Here is a 13,126-nt window from a genome sequence, read left to right as displayed (position 1 = left end):
AATCAAACGTATATTATGATGCATTCCACAAAGACCAAATGTATATTATGATGTATTCCACAGAGACCAAAGGTAAATTGTTATGCATTCATTAAAGACCAAAGATACTAATATGTTGCATACCACTAAGACCAAATGTAAATTAGGATGCATATCACAAAACCCAAACATATTAACAACATATCAATGTAAGTGTAGAGAGTTGATTTTTGAATGATTATTATTTTTTATACTTTTGATTAATTTGTTTTTATTTAACCTATAATTAATCTTGAGAAATGCTGAGCTTAATAAAAACATGACTAAATGTGAGTTGTTTAGAACACTTTATTCAAACGAACGGAACAATATTACGGCAATCTGGATGTTAATAGTAGCTTAGTTAATTATAGAATATTCCATAATTTTTAAGAAATAAAACAAATATTACCATAATATTAATTATTGATATTGAAAATAAATATTACTTAAGTCAAAGAAAATATAAAACGGGATGTTAAAACGAAATACTGATCAGGTGATTAATGTAAAGTTGTGTCTCATTCTGTTAACACTTGCGGCTGTCCCACCTAGGACCATATGTTGACAGATGATGTGCTTAAAGGTTGTTATTAGATTTTGATCTAGCTTGCAACGTTTTCATTTTCCTCCCAGTCATAATAAAATAGTTGAAATCCTTCATAACCGTAGTCTTACAAGGGGCATTCGTTACTCAAGCACGTCAATTGTTCGCATTTGAGGTAACCTGCGTTGCTTATGTTAATCAGCGCTCGAAAATTGCAGATTCCACAACAAAAAACCGTTGTATTAAAGAACCTACTTTTAGTACTGAGTATTTAACCGAATTTCTCATTGCACTTAAAATTTAGTTTATTATTATGGGGACATCTTATGATTTTAAAAATGATATTTACCTGACTGTCTTTGTCAATTATAACTCTTTTTTCTTGGGGGGGGGGGTCCGAATAAAAAATTTACAATTGCTTGGTCGACATAGGAATTACTTCGAACATTATACACATACAAATCATGATTATCTTCGACCGAACTGCTGTCATCGTTTCGATCACCATACACTCATTGCTTTGAAACATACTAAGAACATTTTGTAAAACAACACGTGCTCATACGTTTAAACTACTTTATTCATCGTTAATGCCAAGCAATAAGGCGACCGGGTTGTAAATAAATACCATTTAGGACCTGTGAAATCAAAAATAGACAGTATGCATTATAATGTCTTAAGTCCTAAGGCTTAAACATATCATGTGAACTACATCAAAACCTATTTTTCTTTTATTAATCGCCTTAGGACTGAGCTATTAATATAATGTTATTAATTATGTGATTTCATATTGGCCTAGTTATTTGTCCGAGGTTAGCTGTATTTGCCTGAGCCCGAAAGTGTTATATCAAACCATACACAGTGGTTGAATCATTCAATAGTTTCAAGTATTCCAAATAGAGTTATACGAAGCACAACATTTTCAAAACAGTCGGAAAACGGAAAACAAAATAATACCTTTAAAAATAATTTTCAGCATATTTCTCATATTAGGCGAGTTTCGACAGCCAATGAAAATGGCCCATTTCTCAAATCCTATATGAGGCGAGTTTTGTAGCCAATCAAAACGGAGGAAACTCATATTAGGCGAGTTTGGTTGATATTGGCCGAGTTTGGACGATATTGAGCGAGTTCTGGCATATATTGTCTTCAATTGTCTGGTATTGGTACAGCAATTGTCTCTGTATCTCGTCAAATACGTAATAGTTGATTAAAAATGCTTAATATGAATGCCTGTTGTCCCGATATAATTTTCGTATCATTTGAAATGTTATTGCTTTGAAGAATTATTGTAATTCAACAGCAAAGTCGCTCTTAACGAATAAGGAAAACACACATCTCCTCTACATACATGTTTGAATCCTAACGACCTTTGTTAGCCTCTCTGCTACCAGAGATTACTCTTGGTATTTCTGTCTAAATAGATAGCTGTAGTTTATGAGGAAAGCTCTTTTCTCGTTTCACTTCTTTCGTGATACTATCCCTGGGTATGCACTTAAGAAAATATAAAGTTATTTTTAATAAGTTTGGCAATTAAAACATTTTTATTATTATCCTTTTTTCTATATCGAAAAATTTCCTCACCATTTAAAATTAAATAACTATCTAGCAAGTAATATTAAGTGACCCTGTTTTCGCCGATGCTTTTCTGTTTCATAAGGTTGAATATGTTCCTTTTAAAGCTAAGTGCAATTATTTGCATACTAGCACAATATTGTTTTGAAAACTTCTCTGAACAGTTGAAAAATCACAATTGTTCTATTACAATATATTTACTTATACACAATCATACTTTGTCCTAATGAAAAGGATTACTACGCTTGAGTTATTTCCTTCGTAACTTGTGCACTCTTTCACAATGTTCAAGTCTGCAGGCAGTCGCGCGTCTGATTAGTGGGACATACAAGTGCAGTGTTATTTTCGTAGCTATTTCGGCCTACATGCGTTTATGTTTTAAATGACCTATTTCTTGCACACTGCAGAGGTTCACAGAACGATTATCAAAAGCAAAGCAGTGTATCTATAGAAGAACGTTTTCTGATGTTGAGTAACAAAGTTATATAGGAATCTCTGAATCAGTTATAAACAATACGTCTTGTTGAACTGCGAACTGAAATTTGTTTTTACCCTCTGATCGATCAATTGTATAGATAGCAAATCAATATACATAATGTACTAATCATGAATTTGAGTTGAAAGAAGAATTTAAGCATGGGAAAAACGCCCTTAACACCAGCTTATGTAGTATTTTGAACCATACTATTCATCCATGAAATGGAAATTGTAAATTTTTAAGATATTTTATCAGTTACTTTCACTGAAAATGACACTTTAAGGTCAACATCATGAATTTTAATCAAAGGCGAAGGTTATGATTTTGTATTGGGTTTTACTGCATCAAGAAAACCGTCAAGGTCTACATATAAGCATTGCATGTTGCGGGGAGAGCAATTTTATAATGTTGATAGGAAAGAATATTGTCTCAAACCGTCCGCAATCTCTGTGTCATGCGTATCTACGACAGTATTTTAGTTGTGTTTTTTAGACTTTTAAGATAATGTGCAATGTTTTTCTTGTTATGTTTGATACGGCATTTCGAGGTGACAATAACAGTTCTTCACTTACTACCAACATACCGTGTTTCACACAGGGACTCGTTTGTCGGTATATAACTTAAAAACTTGCCGGTATTGTAGCCTTAACAAATACTCTGTTGTAGTAATTAACACAAGAAATTTTCACACGTACCTTTGATTTATTTCCCATACTACAATAAAACCTTTATGTATGTAGTAATTATACTGCTTGATACTCAAACCATGCTTTTTATTCTGGACTCCTGTTGGCACTAAGCGATACAAGATAACAAACAAATCAAACTTACAAGCAATATTTAATGTTAGACGACTGTGACGAAATGTACCTATAATTGTTAAGACACCAAAACAAAGATATTCGTGTTAAATTAACATTAAATGTAAATCTGGTCTATTCCAAATCTACGAATGTAAATGGACAATTTTGATAAATGCGTTATATATCTTTTCTTTAAAGAACACGCTTTTGCAGTTTAAGGAACGAGGTCGCAAAAATCTTGGCATCTTATATCATTCCATGTAGTCAAGCATACGTAGCGAAACGTTTTGAAACTGATCACCGATTATCTTTGTTAATAAATCAAATGAAGCAAAAGATTGACAATACTTGTTTCACATTGCCATAGCAATCAAGTTTCTCTCCATGAACAAACTGTTATGTAACATAAATACGGTATGCTTGGATCTATTATCATAGTCAAGTGTCTTCAACAAAGTGCGCACATATTTTTACAGTATACAACATTGTTTTGTCAAGTGACACTTTGAATCATAAATGCACAGAACTTATGCAGTGGCATTGAGGCAGACATTCTCCTGAGAGAGAGTTGATTTGTAAATATAACAGAAACTTTAATTTACAGCAATACTTTCACAAAAGTGCTCGAATAGTGTTTGCAAATGTAAAGGGTTTTGTGCATGCTTTCTCTTTAAACTGCTTAAATAAAATGTTTCTACATAATCTTATCTCGAACAATCCTTTATAAATATTAACGGATGAAAATGCATGCACGAAAACTGTTACATTAACACGAACCATCTTTAGGTATATTGTACAAAAAAGAAGTCTTTGTAAAATCATGTCATGTGTTATGTTTTTAAAATATAAAAATGATGCTTAGTCTTATAATATCAAGTATCGTTATTTACTACATTTGTTACATAACAAATACTTATTACATACGGATGTTTTATACATGAACAATCCTTTTACTTTGCAGTATGATAAATCAATATTCCACAAGTTGCTTCCCCAGCGGTGTGCCACCTATTTTTTCATGTTCTCTTTATACTTTGTTCCCCAATTACTTTTCAGAGTCCTTTATACGCATCATAGCATACTTTTTCTGTTTTCATACGTATAAGGACTATTAATAAATAGTAATAAGTGTTTGAAAGTAATTTTAATCGACCTACATTTACTTTCAAGTTGGTAAATTAGTCGTCAGCTATTTTTCTTTATATGTCTACGTTGGTGCTGATTGTTATTTATTGTTCATGTGGTATAAGTAAAATGATTTTATTCCAATGGAGCAACAGCGACCGAATGAATGAGCTTGTAGTAGCACTGTCTAAATATGCTTTATCACGTTAGTGTGCTTTACAAACTGAAGAGCACATCTTAAGTTGACTGAAATATCCTTAAAGGGACTGTGCCACAGATTTGCACCCAATTATTTGTCTGTAACAAATCTTAGGACTTTTATCTAATTGAATGTGTAACGCGTTGATGTCATAATTGTAAAAAAGTACCAAAATGTAAAAAAAAGATTGTGTCGGAGACCGGGTTCGAACCCGCGTCGACAAAATTGAAGGTCGGTGTCTTCCTTACTGAGCTATCGAGGCTTACACTAATCGAGTGACATAATTAAGCCATAAACCTACCTCGGTAATATCCCGTGATAACACCGACTAGCCAATCATGCATAAGGAATGAATTCTACCTGGTAGACATTCCCAGTAAACTTTTTTAATGGAAAAATATGAAAAAACTGCTAGACTGAAATAAATTGTAAACTATGTGGTACTTTAATTTGTAAGATTGCATTGTACACATCGATGCCAAGTTTATGTCATTATTCGACAAATTCTTTTCGCTATTTTATCATCTCATCACCTATGTGAAACATTCTTAAATTGTCTTTACATACATACCTGATGTTTTTCTTATTTCAAACAAATCAGTCTGACGTGAACGGGACGTATGCCATACCTAGAGGAGACAACTTCGATACGATATCCATGCGGCACGACGAAGTGACCTACCTTCAACGGAATTCAGTTTCAGTTTACTGTATCTCAAAAAAGCGTAATATCATGGTCTGGGAAATAAATAAGGAGTATATGAATAAATCGAATTGATACAGTAGTGAATCTGTAAATCTCTCGTCAACATAGTTTAGCCGAAAGGTCCTCATGATAACCATGAACATTTTTTGGTCTGTTTCCGTTTAAAGTTTCTTTCCTAAATTATCCTTATCGGTATAATCTAAAGTCAGAGTAAAAGTATCGTTAATTATTCATTAAATACAATATAATAACACATAGATAATTATATTATCTTCTTATTAGTCTTCATCTTCTTCTTTTTCTTCTTTTTTCTTAAGCTCAAGGTCACCTCCATTCCGTGTGAATTATTGCATGACAAACGAAAATAACATCTAAAACTTGATAAAAATAACAATGTATAAATTCGAAACACGTGTAAATTTAACAGTATTGCTAATAAAATATATATGTATATTTGATATATTTCTTTGAAACACTTCCTTTGTTGAAACACTGATTGGTTATATTTCTTATGCATAATTGTTAGTGTTGCCAGGGGATGCCCCAATCCCTGGTAGCGCTTATGTTTATATAAGGACTTCAATGAAGTCTCAAAAAAGAAAAAAAAAGATCAAGGTCACCTAGGCCTTGTCTAGCTGACTTTAACATAAAAAGACTAATCTCCTTATTAAGTTCCACGTTCGTTGAAAGTTTTCTTCAGTGTTTTTATCAGAAACGGATTTTCAGCTTAAAGTCACTACCAGGTTGACAAACTGATCTAACAATGACGATTTTATCTACTGGTCATGACGAACCTGCCTACCAATTTTGAGTCTTTTTGACAGAAGAGTTTGCCAGTTTTTAACTGACCGCTGGGACGGATGGATGGACGGACGTACATTCCGGGTAAAATGTCCGATTTCTTTATGCCGCCTTTTGGGAACATACCAACATATACCAAATCAACATTTCAAAATTTGAGATTGTCAGGTTTCATTTTAACTAGTACCGCTTGAAAATAAAATGAGCAATTTGTAAAGTTGCACAAAAGGGAACAAAACAGGATTGCAGGTTTTATGTGCACTTGTTCGAAGTTATAATTATTATAAAGTCGAACATATTGGCAAGGTCTATTTAGCCAGAAAGCTGCCTTCGATACGATCTGTCGCAGAGTATTAATCTTATTTGTTGTGGTACAAAAATGAACTATTATCTCATTGCATTAAGATCTTCATTGTACAATTAAATATACAAGAACTTTGTTTAGCACATGATGGAACTTGACAGGGAGAATGTATGTTTACTTTACTTACATTGTGTACGGGACAGAAATGTCAAACGCGATTTCTACGTTGCAACTAATATGACACTCAAAAGCAGAGGTCCTTTCTTTTTGACGATATTTTTTTGCATCACGGTATCCCCTTTTAGGGCTCCAAAAGATTTAGTTTATACTTATTGTTGTTCGTAAAAAGCCGACATCAGCTTAAAGTAGTCTAACATCAAGGCATTAAGTAAGCGTCGGATTGAACTCAAAACAGGCAGTTACCCACATACACTGCAGTAATGCATTGGACCCTAATGTAAATGACCCGAATATTTTCTAATAATGAAAGGCACGTCAACCCTTACACCATTGTATGGCAGTGAAATTGGAATAAGGAATAGGTATTAAGCCCCGTGTATGTATAAATCTTCACAATAGTCCAATGAATAGCACTTTATGGCTCTTGTGTACAAACACCGTATCCTCATCCTGCGCTTGGTTTTATTACGTCGTATTTTTCGGTGATATAACTCGTTCTGTGCAAAATAGTATACGCGTAAAATGATTAGAAGGTAATATATAAAAATATATCTAAATACCCAATTGTCTATTGAGATAAGCAATATCACAACAACAGTCGCAAGTATTACGTGACAATTTTGTATGGAAGCTTCCGTTTTATTAATACGCGCATGTCATAATTTTCGAAACGTTATCCTGCCATTTTCGAAAAAAACAACAGACCTCTGAAATCTACCCATTTTTGTTAAAGATATTTGAGGCGTACGTGTACGCCGTACCTTCCGAATAATATATACAGAAATATTGAATATTTTTTTACAAAACAGTATTTAATTTTGTTTGTTTGCGAGTTCAATACATTTTTGAAAGTATTTCAGCCAGATTTGGCTTAGATGCGACGTTGATGAAATTCAAAGTGGATAGTGTGTAGGTATTTTTTTAATGACTGTTGTATAATGAAGTTGTTCCAGACAAGGTATATGTATATTCATTTTTTGTATAAGTAAAACATAGCATGTTCGAAAGCACGATATCAATGGTTCACCAGAGTAACAATGAGTCTAAAAGTAAAAATTAAACAATACATTTTGCAAATAACGTAACACTCAACTTCAACTTTGCACTGCAGCTTCACTCACACATATGCGTCGTGCATGTTTCCAGCATTTCTATTGACTCGGTTGGTTCAATACTTGACGAACGTCGATTAATTGAAATGGGTAGGACATATTTACTAGTTAAGTGTGCAATATGAATGACAAGTTGAGGGTGCATTAGGTCCTTACAGTATTACACTTGTAATTATCAAACGAAAGATGATTTTTATAAGATCCAACAACAACAGTCTGAGGCGGAAATACAGTATTATTTCTTGTCCAAAATATACATATAAGCAGCTTTGTGTGGTTTTATCTAAAATAACATAAACTTCATGTTTTCAGTTAGTTTTGTTGTCGAGCATAGTTCAAATCTTTATGCGAGCTACAAGTTGAGCCATTATTTCTTCTAGAATAAAACATCATTGTAATGCATTGTTACATATACCATAGCGGTGTAATAAGTTGATTTGTCTTGGCATATGAGTTTGACATATTCAAGGAAAACGAGTACTTCATGATTTAAAATGAAAAAGAAAGTAATTTATTCATCATCTTGGATAGCAAAAATTAAATATTTCCTTGAAATCTTTAATAATATAATGGGTAGTACTGAGCGCTTCCATGAACAATTAGTTTTTGTTTGAATTATTTACCTTAACCATTTTCTGAAGAAATTTAAAAGTGAATAAAAAAATGTTTTGAAGAGTGCTCATTCAAAGAATGCATGTTGTCATCGACAAGCTTCTGTACAACACAGAATCCTCCCAGTATGGATCGGGCGTTGGCCATCTAAGCTTGGGATACTCTTGACAGTAAATGCACATTCTGGATCATTTTGAGAACAATGCGCACCAAAATGAAACAATATGTACTTGATCTACCGTTCGGAGCCAATAACATCTGAAAATGAAATGCAGTAACGCGATGAAAGCAAGAGTTTGTTAAGAACGTTAATCGATATGTGCATTAATGACAGAACGTTACTCTTCCTTTGGTAAAAATTATGACAGGCTGATATTTGTATTCCGTAGTTTGCAGTGATATTATCAATTTGTACTTAACTGATAAAATGGCCTCCTTCACCGAGAAGTGAAGAAGAAATATAATACAGTAGCCTAGACTTGCAAACAACTACATTTCATGAATAACAATAACGTTATCGCATAACTTGCGAACCAGATTTTGTGCGTTTAAAGACATCCAGTTTTCTATCAGCACTTTATATATATGGTTATTAGCCGTTTCCATGACAGACAATCGACGTGTATCGACAGCTATCCGTTACATAACAGAAACCCGTATGCGTCGACTCGTGCAGTCTGTGTAGAATCATGACACATGAACCCCCTGTTCATTGAATAGTGGAATGCAGACATGTTCAACACGTTTGCTGAAATATTGTATCACGGCCAGTACTGTAAGTGAGAATGACATCCTATCTGATTGCTTTCAAGAATTTAGAACGTAGTGGTTTCAAAAGCTGACGTTATCATTTATACCACAGAGATTTGCACAATTATTTATAATGCTTTTCATATTCTTAAGACCAGTGCAGTAATACAATGATAAGAGACAACGTTCCTTAACCTAGTACTACTATTAATCAATGTTTTATCGCAAATATGATAACTAATTCTTCAAAGCTATACTATCATGCTGTAATACTCTTATTTTGAAGTTTTCAATATCAAGCACTCTTTGTGATGTATATGTTCAGATTATATGTACCTTTAACTTAACTTTTGACATTGAAATGTAGCTCCTAGTACTTAATGATGATAAATATAAACCACTTCATTCGAGCATCCTTAGGTTTTTAATCAACAGGTGCGATAACAAGACTAGTTCACTGAAACCTTATTAATCGATTAGATGTGCTGAAAAAGGTGTAGTTGATTCACAGTAGGAAGGGATTGAAACAATCCCTGAAGCAAGCACACATTTCTACTTTCTTATAACGCTCCAAGAAATAACAAGATCAGTCGTAAAACCGAGTGTTAAACTGAGTGGTTAAGGCATACATTCGGTTATCAAATATTAAAAGCAGGACAAACATGATCCGTAATTTAAAGCCATCTGAAATATTTTACTCACAGGATTCAATCAACAATGTATTTGATAGAAGGTCACAACACTGGAACATACGGATTGGTGAAACTCTGGATGATATTTGTGATGGGAGGTTAGTTTCGTATCATATTATGTTTTATTACCAGACAAATCGGTGTTTAAAGTTATCCACCATTGATCATGGTTTAAAGGTACAACATTGCAGCAATGAATGCACGTATATCACAATAGTTACCAATCGGATACTATAGATAAAGTTATAGATACATATATGTGCGTGTTCATGGCTTGTGAAACTATATTCTGTGGTTGATTCCACTTTTATCCGTTTAACTGTACAACCTAATTTACAAATTGAGCATGCCAATTATCACCTTTTTCATACAAAGTGAACAGTACGAGGACCATTCCAAAATAATGTAGACTTTGACGAATTCTCATATTATAAGGTTGAAATATAAATTGTGTTTAGGCATCCGGTTAAAGTCCGTGTAATAATAAAACACTAAATGCATTGCCTTTTTGTTATTCTGATGACTGGTTAACGATTGAAGGGGAAGGTGAAGCAAAAGGTACAAAATGGGGTTAAATGTATTTGTTTTAAATAATTAAATATGTAGACATGCATATAATGCTACCAAACTTTGTGACTGAATGCACTGAACATGACATATTGTTACAATGCAAATGTTTTCGTTTTATTTGAAGCAGACTTTTCCAAATCAAGCTTATATTACTGAAATGCCCTAAATTACAATTATGTGCAGCAATACCACTTTTATAGTCGTTTAATATTTCTTTTAGAATTATCATTTTCTCATTTTCTACACCAACAAACTCACAAACCCGATGGAAAATTTAAAATCATGAAATAACGACGTTTTCTCTTGAACTAGTATACTCTTCCTTTGCTCGGCAAAACATGCCCCGGTCTAAAAAGAAAGCCGAACTGTTCATCCAATTCGGTCTAATTACACAACGGATGCTTTCTGCTCCATGAAAACATACCTGAATGATCTATTTGTATATTTCGCAGATGCAGCGTCCTGTCAATACCTCTAATTGCCGTAAAGTCAGAAGGCGAAAAATGGGTAACAGCGGACAACCGTCGACTGTGGTTATTCAAACAACTAGAGCGTCTCGGAAAAATAGAAACGATCAACGTGTATATAATCGAGTACATACCACCGGCGAAAATGACGTCAAATAACGGTGGAGTGTCCATAAGGGTGAGAGGGGCGCCTGGTGGGCGGTGGTATTTGGAACCCGATAAGCTGTCAAAACAAAAGGAACAGAAGACTTATCTACTCAATGCACATTCAGGGAGTGTAACAACTAATTTGCGTAACACGAACAGGCGTCCAACAACAGCTTGTTCTGAAACAAATAAGAATAATATTGATTCATTGCTTGAGAAAAGCTCATTCATGTATAAACCCTCGTCTGCAAACCAATACGTACAAGACGTTTTACCAAAACAACGTAACCTCGCTATCATCCGAGAAGATGAGGGCCATAATAAAAGAGAAAACAAGCCTTCCCCTACAGCAAGACAATCCGTACATGACGAATCACTTAAACCATGTACCAACGCTATCGCCCGAAAATACGACGGCCACAACAGATTGGCAGACAAACAATCCTCTACAGCAAGCCAATCCGTAAATGACGAATTACTAAAACTACGTACCAACGCTATTGTCCGAAAAGACGACAGCCACAACAGCTTGGCAGACAAACAAACCTCTACAGCAAGCCAATCCGTACTTGACAAATTACTAAAACAACGTACCCGCGCTTTCAACAGAGAAGACGACATCATTCACAAGAGGGCATTCAAACAATCCTTCGCAGCAAGCCAATCCGTAAATGACGAATTACTAAAACTACGTACCAACGCTATTGTCCGAAAAGACGACAGCCACAACAGCTTGGCAGACAAACAAACCTCTACAGCAAGCCAATCCGTACTTGACAAATTACTAAAACAACGTACCCGCGCTTTCAACAGAGAAGACGACATCATTCACAAGAGGGCATTCAAACAATCCTTCGCAGCAAGCCACTCCGTATATGACGTATCACGTAATCAACGTACCCATCAATTCGCCCGAGAAGACGAGAGTCATAGTACAATGACAAACAAACAATCCCCTACATATATCCCAGCCGTAAATGACAAACGACAAAGCCACACTATCGCCCGAAAGGACGACAGCAACAACAGAAGGGCATTTAGACAAACATGTGCAGCAAACCACTCTGTACATGACGAATCACTTACTTGCGCTTCCCCCCGAGAAGACGACAGCTTTATCAGAAGGCGTGTAAAAAACTCCTCTTCAGCAAGCCAATCCGTTCATGACGAGTTACTGAAGCAACGTACTCGAGCTATCTACATGGAAGACGATATTATTCAAAGAAGGGCATTTAAACAATCATATGCAGCAAGCCACTTCGTACATGAAAAAATACCTAATCGACTTGCCCGTGCTAATGTCCGAAAAGACGACAGCCACAACAGAAGAGCAGAAAAGCAATCCTCTTCAGCAAGCAAATACGTACAGGACGACCTCTTCTCAGCATACCCAATCAATAGCTCGTAAACACGAAACCATTCACAGAAGGGCATTTAAACAATCATATGCAGAAATCCATTCTGTTCATGACAAATCACTGAAACAACGTTCCTGCGCACTCGCTCGAGAAGACTTTCACAGAAAGGCAGTATAACAGTCCTCGGCAGCAAGTCAATCCGTAATAATTGATAACTTATACAACATTCCCGCGTCATCGACCGAGATTCCGACAGAATCCATAAAAGGGCTATTAAAAATCCACTGCAGCAAGACATCTACACAGGATAAATCATCTCTATATTCCCGCAAAATAGCCCAAGACATCGACAACCAAGGTAGCAGGTTGTAAGACAATCATCGGCATGCTATTCCGGTCCTGAAAAATTATTTATCTAACATATCCGTGCAATAGACCGAGACACCGACAGCCAAAATAATCAAGACCGGTGGGTAGTTTATGAATATGATCAACAGCGGTAGCTAGGTTGCTTGATGAATATACCAACAGCGGTAGCTATGTTGCTTGATGAATATAATCAACAGTGGTAGCTAGGTTGCTTGATGATTATAACTAACAGCGGTTGCTAGGTTGGTAGCTTGATGATTATAACTAACAGCGGTAGCTAGGTTGCTTGATGAATATACATCAACGGCGGTAG

At 35.0% G+C, this 13,126-nt stretch overlaps 2 protein-coding genes across 2 annotated transcripts in view; one reads left to right on the top strand and one right to left on the bottom strand.

Annotated features, from left to right (window-relative positions):
• The window catches only part of LOC128221592 (sortilin-related receptor-like), a 127,254-nt gene extending 121,831 nt beyond the window's left edge, over positions 1-5,423 (bottom strand). The window contains exon 1 of the mRNA XM_052930198.1: positions 5,317-5,423. The gene's annotated coding sequence lies outside the window, so the exon portion shown is untranslated. The remainder of the gene's footprint in view (positions 1-5,316) is intronic.
• A 4,338-nt stretch (positions 5,424-9,761) lies between these two features.
• On the top strand, positions 9,762-12,494 carry LOC128221591 (uncharacterized). The gene is made up of 2 exons (XM_052930197.1): positions 9,762-10,000; positions 10,925-12,494. Exons 1-2 carry the CDS (start codon positions 9,873-9,875, stop codon positions 12,492-12,494), a joined length of 1,698 nt encoding a protein of 565 aa, XP_052786157.1. The 5' UTR covers positions 9,762-9,872.
• Positions 12,495-13,126: the final 632 nt, after the last annotated feature.

Source organism: Mya arenaria, chromosome 16, assembly GCF_026914265.1.
Source record: "Mya arenaria isolate MELC-2E11 chromosome 16, ASM2691426v1".
Lineage (NCBI taxonomy): Eukaryota > Metazoa > Mollusca > Bivalvia > Myida > Myidae > Mya > Mya arenaria.
The sequence above is the reverse complement of the archived record's forward strand: the minus strand, read 5'-3'. Positions and strand labels throughout refer to the sequence as shown.